General features: G+C 47.5%; 5 protein-coding genes across 5 annotated transcripts; 2 read left to right on the top strand and 3 right to left on the bottom strand.

The window, feature by feature from the left end:
- The first annotated feature begins 817 nt into the window (after nucleotides 1-817).
- On the top strand, nucleotides 818-2,780 carry LOC131265785 (retinaldehyde-binding protein 1-like). The gene is made up of 7 exons (XM_058268099.1): nucleotides 818-863; nucleotides 1,041-1,274; nucleotides 1,431-1,525; nucleotides 1,586-1,739; nucleotides 1,803-2,107; nucleotides 2,196-2,346; nucleotides 2,416-2,780. The coding sequence occupies exons 2-7, from the start codon at nucleotides 1,094-1,096 to the stop codon at nucleotides 2,448-2,450; spliced, it is 921 nt and encodes a 306-aa protein (XP_058124082.1). The 5' UTR covers nucleotides 818-863; nucleotides 1,041-1,093; the 3' UTR covers nucleotides 2,451-2,780.
- Nucleotides 2,781-3,273: 493 nt separating this feature from the next.
- Nucleotides 3,274-5,796, bottom strand: LOC131265835 (alpha-tocopherol transfer protein-like). The gene is made up of 3 exons (XM_058268166.1): nucleotides 5,361-5,796; nucleotides 3,425-3,880; nucleotides 3,274-3,314 (listed from the first exon to the last, which is right to left on the bottom strand). Exons 1-3 carry the CDS (start codon nucleotides 5,794-5,796, stop codon nucleotides 3,274-3,276), a joined length of 933 nt encoding a protein of 310 aa, XP_058124149.1.
- Nucleotides 5,797-7,966: 2,170 nt separating this feature from the next.
- Nucleotides 7,967-8,958, top strand: LOC131265532 (retinaldehyde-binding protein 1-like). Its single transcript, XM_058267814.1, has 3 exons — nucleotides 7,967-8,185; nucleotides 8,253-8,714; nucleotides 8,782-8,958. Exons 1-3 carry the CDS (start codon nucleotides 7,967-7,969, stop codon nucleotides 8,956-8,958), a joined length of 858 nt encoding a protein of 285 aa, XP_058123797.1.
- Nucleotides 8,959-9,957: 999 nt separating this feature from the next.
- Nucleotides 9,958-10,951, bottom strand: LOC131265479 (clavesin-1-like). Its single transcript, XM_058267748.1, has 3 exons — nucleotides 10,733-10,951; nucleotides 10,204-10,665; nucleotides 9,958-10,134 (listed from the first exon to the last, which is right to left on the bottom strand). The coding sequence occupies exons 1-3, from the start codon at nucleotides 10,949-10,951 to the stop codon at nucleotides 9,958-9,960; spliced, it is 858 nt and encodes a 285-aa protein (XP_058123731.1).
- A 2,018-nt stretch (nucleotides 10,952-12,969) lies between these two features.
- LOC131263941 (clavesin-1-like) lies at nucleotides 12,970-14,268 on the bottom strand. The gene is made up of 3 exons (XM_058266226.1): nucleotides 14,038-14,268; nucleotides 13,225-13,686; nucleotides 12,970-13,155 (listed from the first exon to the last, which is right to left on the bottom strand). The coding sequence occupies exons 1-3, from the start codon at nucleotides 14,266-14,268 to the stop codon at nucleotides 12,970-12,972; spliced, it is 879 nt and encodes a 292-aa protein (XP_058122209.1).
- Between the last annotated feature and the right edge of the window lie 1,255 nt (nucleotides 14,269-15,523).

Raw genomic sequence — 15,523 nt, 5'->3', positions numbered from 1 at the left:
CGACACACAAAATCGCGACGCTCGGTAAACAGATATTCCCCGACGAACGATTGCTAGAAGAAGACTAGTGTTCTGGACGGCTGCCAGCTAAGCAATGAGTGGGTGCGTATCGAATTCCCGCTGTTTTGCGCACCTCGCGAACGAGCGATAAAATCGATGAAACCAAGGCGCAACACGTGGTACGTTGAGCAGCGATTGTTACTAACAGTTGCCCCTAAATGTATGCTATCGACACTACATGGGGTTTGTTTTGATTCGAATAGATTTAGAAGGGGTTTTCATAACGGAAGAAATAAGAAAACAGTTGTTTATTTATAAGAAAGGAATACAATTTAGTTTGTATTCCTGTCCAGGGGGGCCAACACCGTGCTCGAGAGTTGATTTCTGCTAACTCGCGAGAAATTGGAGGAGCAGCATTGGAAACGAAGACCGCGCAGAAAATATGTTGCGCCCTTTCGTGTTCCATTCTATTCCGATCGCCGGTCCCTTCAGTGTGTGAGTTTTACCCGATATTCTTGGGGATTCTTTGCGACGATCTTATGGTTAAAATCTTCCATTCCACTTATTTTCTTTTAGTTTTCATTCCGCTGGCCATTGAAGAACATCTGCGCCTCAGGAAGACTTCAACTATGGCGCTACGTTTGAACGAACTAAAACCACTGTTTTGATAACGGAGTCGTGCTATCGTTCGATCATCAAGAGTACATCGGCGAATCGGCGACCCCCGGAGCTTCTGTTCTAAGGAATAAATTAAAATAAAACACTCTCTTTGCGGTGCTTAGTAGGAATTGTCCGATGCTCTTTCATTACACTTCACATACATCTTGTTGACAGTAAAAACCGTCCCGTCGTTAATAAAACAGGTAATTTATGTTGATTATTTACCAATATATACTGATTGCAAAAACTGGAAAGTCACGAGAATGTTGTTCTATTCTGATCTCCATTTCCTTCAGTGTGTGAGTTCCACCTGATATTCTTGAGCATTCTGTGCGCTGATCTGATGCTTGAAGTCTTCCATTCCGTTTCTTTTCTGTTAGTTTTCATTCAACAGGCTATTGAAGAACATCTCCGCCTCAGGACGACTTCCACTATGGCGCTACGTTTGGACGAACTAAAACCACCATGTGTCGATTTTGGCAACGGAGTCGTGATATCGTTCGATCAGGAAGAGTACACCGACGAATCGGCCAAACAAACGGCCGCCAAAGAGCTGCGCGAAACGCCGGAGGTTGTGTCCGCGGCCATTCAGGAGCTTCGCGAGCTGATTCGGCGTAAGTTGTACGTGCTACCGCGAGTAGGTGTCAAGTTCATCGAACCGATCTACTCCGGGCGTCGTTTTACGTGTGGTTGTGACGGTGGTGCTAGCATCGCTGAAAGTGGTGTTTGAACAGCTGATTTATTTCGTTTGTGCCGTTTTCAAATTGCAGAGGAAAAAGGGCTGCACTTGCCGTTGGAAAATGAATCCCTCTTGGTTCGGTTTTTGCGACCGAAAAAGTATTACTCCGACAGTGCCTTTGAGATGGTGAGGAATGGGATCATATGCACAAAGCATACACTTTACCAAACATCACTTCTATTTCAGATGAAAGCATTCTATAAAATGAAATCTAGGGAAAACTTTATCCTAGACCGCTTGTCAACAGAATCGATCCGGAATGCACTCGAGGATCGAGTCGTGCAGATTCTTCCAAAACACGATCAGCATGGTCGTCGCATTGTCTTCATGGAGATGGGAGGTAAAGTAGGTTAGAATCGCTACAGAGTACTTCAATTAACGTCGTTATACCGTTTATAAATAGCCAAATGGAACTGCTCGAAAGTACCCTCGTTGGAAGTGATTCGTGCAACCAACATGCTGATGGAAGCGATCGGACGGGAACCCCGAACGCAACTGCATGGAATTGTTTTCATCATTAACTTCGACAAACTGTCGCTCTCGCACATCGGCCAGTTTCCTCCAAAGTTCGTCAAGACGATCGTTGACCACGGTCAGAAGAACTCTCCCTATCGCATCAAAGGTATTCACATCGTGAACAACGCTCGGATGTTCAATATCATGTTTAAAATATTCAAACCCTTCCTCGGCAAGAAGTGGAGCCAACGGGTAAGAGCGGAGGTCCACGAAGAGCACGAATTAAATATGCAGCTGATTGAATGACGATCGGTGCATCTTGTTTCCATTTCCTTTTAAGATATTTCTTCACGGCGTCGATTTGAAGTCGCTTCACGAACACATCGACGCAAGCTGTCTGCCCTCGTTTCTTGGCGGAACCTACGAGCTTCCAGAATACGAAGGAGCGGTCGTCGGGCAGTTGTTGGATTGCTATAAGGACAAATTGGATGGTACGTGGGTGGGTGGGTTCAATGCAGTGCTAATCAAATAACATTCGGTTCAATTATTCTCTTTTGCAGAAGAAGATAAGTACGGATATGTTCAGGACTCTTAAAGAGAAGATAGTGAAGAGCAAAGCCATGACGTTTGATAAAATCATTCATTTATTGATACACACTCTTATCTTAAGTTTAGACATTTTAAAAGAAGATCTTAAATAAAGGATACCATACCATTTGATATAAATAAAAGCTCATAAAAGTTTTCGCAATTTTACACCCATTATTATCTTTATCTTATCATTTGTTTTTGTTTCTAGGTTATGTTTAATATTGCGTCTGATGCCCTGGAATTGATTACTTAATGAACCTAAAAGTAAACTTTTGATTAACAAGTAGTCAGGAATTTGTTTAGCTCCGTGAATGTTTGCATCAACCTCAACAACACAGCGTTGAAGCATTAAACATAACCTCACGTAACCGAAACGAAATCGTAAAATACCCCCCCAGAGCACAGGAACCTCTTGCCGCCCATGAGGAATGATGACAGAACGGTGGAAGCCGCAGCACGCAGCTCACGTTTCAATGTCGGATGTTAATTTATTTGTTCACCTGGCCTGGCTCCGGCGACGTGGTGCAGGCGATAATGTAACTTTATCGGTTTTGTGCTGGAGGTTCTATTATCACAACGTACCAATCCTTCCACTATCCTACTTACGCTAAGGCACACGGGAGGAAGGAGCCTTAGGTGCGTCGTGCGCATTTGCAAAGCAAACCTGCCTGCAGTCCGTTAAGGGGCTCTCGTCATCCTGATGGCCCGAAGTGGTCCTCAAACCGGCATAGATCACAGATTGACAGCGTCCGGCCGTCGCAGTCGCCGGTAGTCGCCGTTCGCAAGCATGTAGGGCACCTCGCAAGCAAGTGTGACACGGGGCTCTCTCAGTTGGCATTGGTCTCGTCGTAACCGAAGGCGTCCAAGGCTGCGATGTTGTGGCCCCAAAAACAGAACAGAAAGAGAAGGGCATGGCGTTAGTCAGCGGGCTCTGGGAGAGCAGTGAGAACCGGTTTCGGACCGGCGTCTGACACTCACCTTCGTAGTGCTTGTCGTACAGCTGCATGAAGTCACCGAGCAGCTGACCTTCGCATTCGGGCGCGTCCAGCGTGCCACCGTACGCCGGCGGCAGACACTTGGGACTGATGGTTTTGGTCAGCGAACTCCAGTCGCGGTTGTGGAAGTACATCTTGTCCCGCAGCTCCTTCGAGATGAACGGCTTGAAGATGGTGAACATCACGTTGAACAGCATCGAGTTGTTCACGATGTGGATGCTCTTCAGGGGCAGCGGGCAGCACTTCTGGATCCACTGGAGGCTCACCATCGCGTGCTTCGGGGACGCCTGGGCCACGTGCGACATCGAGATGCCGTCAAAGTCGAAGATGATCCGGATACCGTTTAGCTGCACCAGGGGATCCATCAGCGAGGCCTCGATGTTGATGCGAAACAGCGCCACCACGTCATACATCGAGATCTTTGAGGTGTTCCATTTGCCTGCCGGAAAGGTAGAGTCGAAACGAAGCAAACAATATTGCAATCAACAATTCAAATTTGAACCACCAAACAAATCAAAGGCAAGCCGAAACGTTAATGGAAACTTCATCCGAATAAACACCACGTATACCTGTGTTTGTATGTTTGTTGATGGATGGCGGATCTTCTTCATTTGCAAAAGTCATAACATTTGTGTGATCAACTTAATGCACACCAGCCGCTCATGGTTGGTGTCCCAGGAAGTGTTTTGTTTTTTTGGAAAGTGTAACAATCCGTGAAGGTTAAAGTCGGCTCTAATCGAAACCATTAGCCGGACGAAGAGCTTCCCTTTCGCGCGGAAGCGACGAGACCTAGACCGTTGCGTCATAAAGCCACCACGTTATACGGTTATGACTCTCACCGTTTATTGTACGTAGATCAAAAGAATTATTCATTGAATTTAGATCTAAATGGTTTTATGGTTAGCTCCAGTTGGAACGATTCCAAGTCCAACCAAAGCGATGGGAATATTCCACGATTGATGGTTGACGTCCGATCGCATTGCAAGCGACCGGTTTCGATGCGTCACAGAGTTCCAACGAAAGTGAGTACAGCTCTTGCTGCAGGGCTACAGTTTATCTGCGTTGGTCTCGGCCAAGTAGGTTTTCCCAAGCCGCTTCCCAAGACCAGATGGTTCCGGAGAGCCTATAAATAGGGTCAAGATCGCGACCCTGGAGATAATGAAGACCAACCTACTTTAAAATAACTGATAACTGCTACTTTAAATAACGCGGATAAACGAGCACACACTTAATACAATATTATTCTTTAATCATGACAACATGACTTTCAAAAATCAGAACTTACATACAGGTAGTAGTTTTCACAACCCCGTGGGAATAAATTCACAACACATCAAAAGCAAACAAAGCTCTAGATGCGATCTCTTTTGCAAAAATGGCAGGTGACGAAAGCTGCCATTTGTTGGTGGATGCTATTTGCTTCGTTTGGTAAACTGCATTTCATCAATAGAAAATAATGATTGTGCAGTGTACACTGTCTCTTATACAATTTTTTCGTTTCTAAAAAAAGAGTCATAATGATGTTTCTCGATGAGGAACCTTATGTGCAATAAACCTGGAGAGGTTATTGAATTGACGTCATGTTATTGGAATTATAGGTATTTTGGAAACCGAAACGAGTTTGGAGTGTCCAATACATGCATCGTATGATGGAATGTTCCGGTTAATAGGAACCACAAACACATCGTTGGAAATGATTAGCACTAGAAACCGAAACAGGTTTCGGGTGGAGAGAATTTCGAGAAAATTCTTGCATGTTATCTCAAGAACGATTGTGTTCAAAGTTCTAATAACATGGAACGCATAGAGTCACTGACCCTCTTGGGGTTTTTCTTTCCCAGCCCCTAAGAGGCCTTTTCTCAGTCGGAAGTGGAGCCGATACACGTAGATTTATAAGGGGGGGATGGTCGAATACTCACGCCCGAGCTGCGTTATGCAAATGCCGCATCCGTCGTCGTCACGCATCGGCAGGAAGGTCACCATGCCGGAGTCGTAGATGTGGCGGATGTGCGACGGCTTGATGCGCCCATCGTAGTAGTCCTTGCCGTAGTTCTTCTTCATCAGGAACGTGTGGCGGATGCAGTCGAACGCCTTCTGGACGTCGTACGCCAGCGGGCGCAGAAACTTGAGCAGAAACTTTTCATCCTCCAGCGGAACGGTGAGCTTCTTCTCACCACGCAGAAGTTCGCGCAGCTGTTCCAGCGCCCGGGCCTGGTTTTCCGGCGTCTCGTGGAGCTCCTGTTCCGCCTTCAGCACCCACCGCTCGTCCGTGTAGTCCTCATCCTGGAGGTAGATGATGTACCCCTTGCCGAGGTCGATGTAGGGAAAGTTTTTCTCATTGTATTTGATCGACATTTTTTCACGATTGCGAATTTTCTTTCACTTTACGATGGGAACAACAACCTGTAACGTATCACTTCGATCACCCAACTGACGACTGCTTGAGCGTTTTCTACCACTTTTAGCCTTCAGTTTCCCACCCGGTCGTATGATAATTTGAAGGCTTTTCACTTTCTACCGACGCTCTCAAGTGCAGGGTGCGTACCGCAGCACAACAGCCAACCAATTAGCCACTTTCGGGCGGGATGTGAAACGGAAAAACAAACAGACGGACGGTGGTAATGCTCGAACCCGACGACCTTGGGCCCGTTGGCGTGATTATTTCGTTTCACTTAACCCTGTGGTGTGGTGTTTAGTTTTTTTGCTCGATTTTCTACAGATAGCAGCAGTAGTTTGGTGCGTGTGCGGAAGAAAAAACTCACTACAGTCGCGACCCACTTCCACTTGGCCGTCGAAGAGAAGGAACGGACGCGGTTCACGGACTCACGGTCGGTACACGAAACGCACGGTAGTTTAGGTAGTCTATTGCGCAATGCTTAACGTTTCCCACGAACAAGCCGTTTGATCAGCACGATCTTTTCCGAATGGCGTCCCAGCGGTGAATAAAAGTTTCCGAGCCGCGCGTCCAACGCTTTATAGATTTTCGTGGGATCGTTCTGGCAGCGGGCGCGCGATCGTTGTCGTCGTGTGGTGTGGAAACAAAACCGACACTCCCCCCGCCACTTTACATTGTGATGGGATCTCGGATCGCCTCATCCCCCAATAGTGTTTGGTGCTGGTGGTAGTGGTGTTGGTGTCGTTGGGCGGTGGATGATCGTTTCCGCGAGTTGTTCGCCATTTGTTGCGAGCTGACCTTTTCGCCGATTCTGGCTTCTTAAGACGTTGGCGGTTGATCCATCAATCCACCGATCAAGTTGCACGTGTGTTCGTAGCATAGTATGTTTATTTTTTGAATTGTACCGATCATTGCCACAAGGCTAGTGGGCAATGATCGAAAGACTGCTGCACCGGCGCAAGCGAGGAACCTTTGAGCATGGTGGTATTTTGTACATTTATCCACCCCTGGGGAGCCGGTTTGGGGTCAGTGGTTGGAAAATCACACCTGAGAAGGTTGAGGGTGTATTTTTCCACACGACAGGTTCCACCTGTTCCCGAAGAGAAGAAGGGCGTCGGTCCCTGCATGTAGCGCAAATTGGAGAATGTAGTGACCATGTGCGAATACTGCAGTGATCTTTCATACAAAGGATGTTTGAAAGTTTCTTCATCGCACAATGGGAAGATAATGCGTTAGCAAAGTTTGTATTATTGCAATAATAACACCAAGTACCAAATCTCTTGTTCATATCTTGATCTCAACATTATTAATCCATATCAGGGGTTTCACATTCAGAGATAAAAACAAACCAAATTTCTTATGTATTAAAGCTTCCAACAAATTGTAATGCCATAACGAACCAAAATGAGTGAACAACCATGAACATCACGCTACTCTTTTCCGTTTTACTGCAGGCTATAGCGTGAATAATAATTACAGCTTCTATGTAATATCAACGTGCACCTCATGATTCTCACTAGAAGAGATTAAGATCAAACTGTGAATTACGATCATGCCTCTTGACACGTTTTATGGTAATTTAGCTTCAATAGTGTGAGGGCAACTATACTTTTTTTGACGTTGGTTGCTTGGATTTATGATGTTTAAAAATGTGGTTTTAAATAACATTTCATAAGAGATTTCACAGTGTCTCATTTTATGATTTGGTCATCATTTTCTCACGTAGGTCAACTCATGAGGTCGAAATCTAATTCCCCACGAACAAAGGTTGCTCTCCTTCGATACAGGCCCGAAAAATTGAAGACTCACTCCCGGCCATATCAGTGCTCGGTGATTTCGTTCAAAACATTCGTTACGTAAAGCCGCTCGATAAGAGCTGGGAGCTCAAGATGGGTGCAGAATTTCCCCCCTGCGGGGGGTGCAGAAACAAACAAATGACCGTGCTTTAATCGCGAATCGGACCTGCAAGGTGCATCGTATCGCTTAATCCATCGTTCCGATAAGCGACCCGATCCCGATTTCGAGTACTTAAATCGAGGCGGCCGGTCAAGCGGTTCTACTCCGTTGCCGGTCAATCCGATTTGGACATCGATTCGACGGTTTGCTTGTGGTTTTGTTGATTGGAACATCATGTCTGGTCCGTTCGATATCGACACGTCGGCGCCAAGCGCTGAGTTGCTGGCGGTAGCCAAGGAGGAGCTCCGTGAGACGCCGGAGGTACGCGCTGCGGCCATCGAGGAGCTGCGCAAGCTGCTGAAAGCTAGCGATCTGAGCTTCCCGGACGACGATGACTTCCTGCTGATCTACCTCCGTCCGACCAAGTTTTACCCCGAGAGCGCTCTCAAGCTGGTAAGTGGAGAGGTGGTCGTTCTGGAGCAATTCCCGAGACTAAGTTGTTGGCCTGTTTCCCGTGTAGATGCGCAATGTGGCCGAGTTCAACAAGAACTACAAGGAGCTGCTGCACAACCTGATGCCGAGCGACGTGAAGGATGTGTTCGTGGATCACGGGCTGATCAACATCTTCACCAACCGTGACCAGAAGGGCCGTCGCTTGATGGTGGTGCATATGGGTGAGGCGTGGAACACGAAGGTCGTTACCGAGGACCAGATCTTCCGGGCGCTCTACACCATCCAGAAGCTGGCCGTGCTCGAAGCAGCCACGCAGATCAACGGCGCGGTTGTGATCTACGACTTCAAGGGTATGGGCATGGGTCACGTGAAGGCGATGTCGACGAGTGGTGCCAAGCGACTGCTCACCTTCATCCAGGAGGCTTGCCCGTTGCGCATGAAGGCGGTGCACTTCGTCAACGAGCCGATGATCTTCAACATGGTGTGGTCGCTGTTCAAGCCCTTCGTCAAGGAGAAGCTCAACAAGCGTGTAAGTGCCATCCCCTTGGCACGTCGATGTTACGAGGCTCTCTCTAGCACATTTTCCCTTTCCACAGATGTTCTTCCACGGAGAAAAGATGGCCAAGCTGCACGAGCACGTCCACAAGGACTTCCTTCCGGCGAACTACGGAGGATCCCTGCCGGCGCTCAACTACGGTGGCAAGGACTGGTACCCGGCGGCGGAAAAGCACATCGAGTTCATCAAGAAATGGAACACGTGTGGATTCAAATAAGCTACCATTTTCGAAAACCGTTCGCTTTCATTCTATCGTACTTTCGTGTATCATTGCATTTTTCGTTTTGCAAAAACAACCTCTTTGCGCAAACATGACCAAATTACAATCCTAAACCCGTACTGTATTGTTGTTCCTTCGTCTCGAGAGTTCCGACTCGCGTTAGAAACAAAAGCCCGAAACTTGCCAGCCGTATCGCAGATGAACTTTGCACAGGAGATCGAGAAAATCTTCATCAACCGGCAAAACCGATAAGATTAGTCGAAGTTTGCTTCGGGGGCGGCTCAGCTTGGGTCGACCTAATCATTATCAACACTTTGAGCGAGATAGATTTCAGCGTCGAATTTATAGCAGGAGGATAAGAAGTGGTTTTGCTCGATTGAAAGCAACCTAAACCTTTACTGCATCAATTTTCTTTGATTATTTGTCGTCTAGTCATAGTAGCCGTAGATAATTTGATTTATTTGATTAAAAGTAGCATGATTCCGATCGATTGATATTTTTAGGTCGCCTACTTGTTTAATTACATTTGTTACAGATTGAAAAGATAATAGATTTGTTGGTTTGAATCATGTTTATTTTCGTATTAAAAACAATTGGTAACAAATACAGAACGATTGCACAAAAATGACGTAGTAATAATCGAGTCTTATTTTTGGAACGGTTAGTTACATCGAACAACGGTGACTTGTCTCCGGAAGATGGCCCAAATAAAACCCGAACCAGCGAAGAAAGGTGACGAGAGGGGAACTTGAACTCCATCTAACAACAACCAATCCAACCTTTACTACCACCATCCCGCATGCATGATAAGAAAGTAACTGAGCGTTTGATGGATTCGCCGGCAATGACCGATTGATAACGGTTTAGGCTGTGAACTTACGCTTGCTTCTCTCCACTCGAGGAAGAAGGAAAGCTGGATCTGACTTTGGGGATTGCTTGTTTCACTGGTTTCGGGCCATCTCCAGAGCTTCCTTGTGAGGGGGGTTTGGAATCAATTTACTTGAAACCGCACGTGTTCCACTTCTTGATGAAATCGAGGTGCTGCTCGGCGACCGGATACCAGTCCTTGCCACCGTAGTCCAGCGCGGGTAGAGTTCCGCCGTAATTTGACGGAAGGTACTCCTTGTGGACGTGCTCGTGCAGTTTGGCCATCTTATCACCGTGGAAGAACATCTACATACAAGAAAAGGAATCGTCAAATTCTCTGCCTTTGATCGGATTGGAAGAACCGCTATTACTTACACGCTTGTTGAGCTTATCCTGGACAAATGGCTTGAACAGCGACCACACCATGCTGAACAGCATGGGCTGGTTGATAAAATGGATGCCCTTGACTCGGAGTGGGCTTGCCTCCTGGATGAAGGTCAGGAGACGCTTGGCACCACTGGGGGACATCGAGCGGACGTGCTTCATGCCCATGCCCTTGAAGTCGTAGATCACAACCACTCCGTTGATCTGTGTGGCCGGCTCGAGCACGGCCAGCTTGTGGATCGTGTACAGCACGCGGAAGATATGCTCCTCCGACACAGCCTTAGGATCCCACGTTTCGCCCATATTGACGACCATCATACGGCGCCCCTTCTGGTCGCGGTTCGTCAGGATGTTGATAATGTTGTGCTCGATGAACACGTTCATCACATCGGTCGGCATCAGGTTAAACAGCGTCTCTTTGTAGGTCTTGTTGAACTCGGCAATGTTACGCATCTGGAGATATTGGACGTGAATCCGCATAAGCAAAGGTCAATCAGGAGATAGTAGGCTTTCGTCTTACCAACTTCAGGGCACTCTCTGCATAGAACTTGGTCGGCCGGAGGAAGATGATAAGGAATTCCTCATCGTCCGGGAAGTTGAGATCGGTGGCGGCCAGCAGCAACTTGCGCAGCTCCTCAACGGCCGCCTGGCGAACTTCCGGAGTTTCGCGAAGTTCCTCTCGAGCCACTTCGAGGAGTTCAGCACTAGGTGGTGCGGTTTCCAACTCAAACGATCCCATTGTCAATTCCTTATGCCTTGGTCCAGTGCCTTGGTCCAGTACACTCCGTCCACGCCGATGATCAGTAAAACACTGCAACCCCGTCGAAGACACCCAGTTTGTAAGTTGTGTCGTGGTTCGTCGTTATCAGTCGCCAAGCGTCGCTGTTTATGTACGCGTCCTTTGGTGCTGATACCCTCGCATTGGCGTTTGGTTTGATTAGACTGGACTGGCGACTCTCTCTCTCCCTCGAGGAGTCCACATTGTTTGGTCACTTTTCAATTCCCGGCGCAAGGTGCCGGCGGCAGCGCGCTGATAAACGCGAATGAACTTTGCGGAAGATCAGAGAGGAGGGCTGCTGGTGGAAAGAATGGTGGTTCCGATTGGATTCCCATAATCCAAACACTAGCGAGCGACCGCATCGTTGAAACCTGGAAGAAAAATGAGTGAGCGAACGAGCTTCTTACGATTGATAAACGAAACTCGGTTCGAATCGATGAGCGAGCCTTATCATCAAGAGTCGGGTCGACGTCGTTTTAGGGGTTGTGACAAGATTCTGTTGTTCTGCGTTTCGGGGCGGACGGTGGTGGTGAAACGCAATACGTGACGCTCGGCTGGACTTTGACTACGCGCGATCAACTTTGCTCCAGCGCAGGGGAACCCGACAAGTGCTTCCGTTAGGGGTCGACATTAAGCGCCTTTCGAAGCTGATAACAATCGATAGTTTTGTGACTTTGACACTCAAATAACAACCGTAATATTGGCCTCCATCGAAATGTTAGGAGTTATTTTAAGAACAGAAATTCGGTTCGCAGCCGTGAAGTAGAAAATTCGAATCGCACCGATCACATTACACAAACCAAGCAAAATAAGCATACCCAACGGAGGAGAGTGTTTACCATTGATTTTTGCTTCATCAGCGCAAATTCTTGCCATTCTTGTTTGCAAACTGGGCTGGGTTAATGGCTTGCAGGGTAAACAATATCAATCACCTGCGGTTCACCACGGTGGAACCAAACTGCATCTAACAGTGGTGTTGCGTAACTTGATGGCGGTTGATGAGCAAATTTTAAAACTACTCGAACGTGTGAGGTGTATTGCATACTTTTAGGGGAGAGATTGTCAGGGGTTGGTATATCTATAAATAAATAAAATACCAAATAGCATTACCAACCTTGTAAAATAAAGTGAAAAAAATATGAGTGTCTTTTCCGGCAAGCTATTAATAAATTAATAATCTTACACAAGCTTAAGTAGTACCTGATGATGACGTTGATGATGATGATGTGCATGACAAATCAAATCACTTGTAATAATGGCATCTTGACCCTACCGGAAAATCCTATGACGAATTCCCTTCCCTTATCGTAACGTCTTATCGATATGAATTCCAAACTAATCCCACATAATCGTCCCATTATCGGGCAAATAAATCGGAAACTCACGGCGTACAATAAAAACCAATTTATTCAATTTATAGCTATGAAAATAATCTAAATCAGTACGCATATGCGTGGAAAAAGATTTGCTCGATGCCGTCGGTGCCCGTTGGCCAAAACTGTCCTTCACACGTGGCCTCGTATTAATGGCACCCTAGCTTATGTCTAATCCCACGCGCATACCGTCTAATCTCTAAACGTAAAGTGTTCCGTTTGATCCCGTGGTGCTCGTTACGAGCGAAAATAACGGTGGCCGTTCGTCCTTGGATCAGCATCCCAAGCAGGCGAACGAGCCTCCTTATCGTTTGGCAGGTTGTTTGTCGCGACGTCATTCGTCGCGCATGCTGCTATTGTCGCAATTGCTTATCATCGACCCGATCGACTTAATCACCCGGTCGGGGGCACTCGAACTTCGTACCCGGTGCGGAGCGTTTTAGAGGAGTGTTAGGTCTCCAGTTGGACCAACTTATCAACGAACGACGCGCTATCATTCCCCATTCCTCTCCCTCCTAACCTCCTATCGCTTATGGCTAATGTCTGCGTAAGTAGTTTTTGGCCTGTCTTTGGCAGAAGACTTTTGATACCACCCGGTGGTAAGATCTAGGGGCCGGCCGCGTATCCGTAGTTGTTCCAGTTGTGGATGTGCTCGGTGTACTTCTCGATGCACGGATACCAGTCACGCGAGCTGTAGTCCAGTGCAGGCCTAGTACCTCCGTAGTTCTTCGGCAGGTCCGCGGGGTCGATGTGCTTGTGCAGCTTCTTCATGTCGTTTCCATGGAAGTACAGCTATCGACATAAGGTGGATATTAGAAATTCGTCTGTAACACAAATACTCCTCCCTCTGTTCGTACTTACCCGCTTCTTGAGCTTATCACCGATGAACGGCTTGAATAGAGTCCACACCATGTTGAAGATGTACGGCTGCTTAAGGATGTGAAACTCCTTCATGCGCAGCGGAACCGCCTCCTGCAGGAACGTCAACAGCAGCTTGGAAAAGGAAGGCGACAGACCGCGCACCTGCTTCAGCGAAAGGCCCTCGAAGTCCATTACAATAACGACTCCGTTGATCTGTGTAGCCGCCTCCAGCTGAGCCACGAGATGCACCAGATAGAACATCCGGAACAGCTTGTCGGCGGTGACCGCTTTCGGGTCCCAAACCGCGCCGCAGCTCACGATCAATATCCGACGCCCCTTCGAATCGCGGTTCGTCAACACATTCACGATCTTGTGGTCCAGGAAGGAGACCTTCTCATCCTCAGGCGATAGGTTGTGCATCAGGGGGAAGTTATTCTTTTTGAAGTCGGCAATACGTCGCATCTATGGAATTTCGGGGGCCGGGGTGGAGGAGAACAATACCTTATTAGTTGATTTTTTGACTCGATAACCGTCCGTATGCAGTCATACGATCCATTCGATAAGAATTGCAACCCGCCTTGACTGGGTGCCTGGAGCCTCTCTTATCTTATTACTTCCTCCAACAGCCTATCGGAACATTCGGTACCGTCGTTTGCAAAATGTCGTGAATTTTAAACCGCCAAGAACAACGATAGGAAACTCGCCTGTCAGTAAAACTGATGAATGGGCACGATTCCGCGAAGGATCACGTTACTTATGAACTGCAGCGAGCCCTTATGCCGCTGTTTGCGACGAAAGGGAAGGTTTACTCACCATTTTGAGGGCACTCTCGGGGTAGAAATGGCACGGGCGCAAGAAGATGAGCAGGAAGTCGTCGTCATCGGCGTAGTTGAGGTCAGTCGCGCTGTGCAGCATCTGACGCAATCGCAAGATGGCCGATTCGCGCACTTCCGGCGTTTCGCGCAACTCCCGCCGGGACACTTCGAGCAGCTCCGCCGTCGGAGGCTCCGTAACGATGTCGAACGGTGGTTGGGCGGTCTTCATGGCTGTTACTGGGGGATACTTCTTCTACGGTCCTTCTTCTTTTCGAACACCAGAGGCAACTAACCCTCGTCACACACACACACACGGCTCGAGCCTCGAAGCGAAGAACTGACCGAAAAAAGTGAAACCTAAACCGTTTCGTGGTGCGTCCGAAACTCAACTGGCGCAACGCCGCGGACGGCTCATCGATTACAACAAATCGCACGCGCATTCCTCCACCCCGTTTCCGCTTTCCTCCTCCACCCAATGACGATTTGCTGTTTTTGGTGTTTCGCGTGTTTTTGTCTATGCCTACGGTGAGCTTCCAACCAATTCCCCCCCGGACAAACCTTACCACCTGCTTGAGTGCACCCACACATAAACATACATCGGCCGCAAAAAATCGCGGCACGGTGGCTCCTTCACTCTACGTCTATACTGCGCTGATAACCGGAGGCTCCCGTAGGCGCAGACGATGGAACTGATTCGTGGCGTGTGAAGTGGTCAGTGTTGTAGCTTTGTGCTCTTCTCGTGGTTTTAGTGGGTCTTTAAATTTTAAAGTTCTTCAATCCTATGACATGTTGTCTACAACTAACGAAGAATCAGACACTGCCGTTAAAGCTTGAGCTATCAGCAGTAATCAAATTCATCAGTAGTTCATTTCCCTTACAAAACTTTGCTAAACATTGTACAAACCCGCCATGGTACATCCTTCACAGCAAATGGTAGAACGTGTCACACAAACAGCTGATAGCACCGGGGGAAGGTGTTTCTTCACCCCCGGGCGGAGTTATTTCTTATCTGGCCCGCCTTTGGTGGCCTTTGATTAACCAAGACTTGCACGAAACGAGACGATGACTTCCTGCGATTTGTTCGTTTATTCGCAGGTTTTTGTAATGATTTCGGGGATTAGTTTCTTCACCAAACTACTGACGTCACCGGAACAGGGTGTTGCAACGAAAATGAGGCACATTTTCATCGCAGCCTCAATTGCGGATTGTTCGAGTATGGTTCGGTTTGGCAATGAACTATTTTAAATGCCCCAAACGCGTTACGCTTATCGGTCAAATGTTTTCGGGACCTGTTTGTAAAACGGAAATTAATTTATTGAGACGATTGAGCTCCCCTTTAATCTTGATGGATGCGTTCAAACTATGGCGTTAATTTACAGAGCGAAAGACAGTGTTTGTAAACAAATGACTATAGGAAAAAATATCGCTGTTTATTCCATATTTCTCAAGTCTCACCCTTAACACAATTACCCGTAAGTATAAAT

This window comes from Anopheles coustani, chromosome 2 (genome assembly GCF_943734705.1).
Source record: "Anopheles coustani chromosome 2, idAnoCousDA_361_x.2, whole genome shotgun sequence".
Classification (NCBI taxonomy): domain Eukaryota; kingdom Metazoa; phylum Arthropoda; class Insecta; order Diptera; family Culicidae; genus Anopheles; species Anopheles coustani.
The sequence above is the reverse complement of the archived record's forward strand: the minus strand, read 5'-3'. Positions and strand labels throughout refer to the sequence as shown.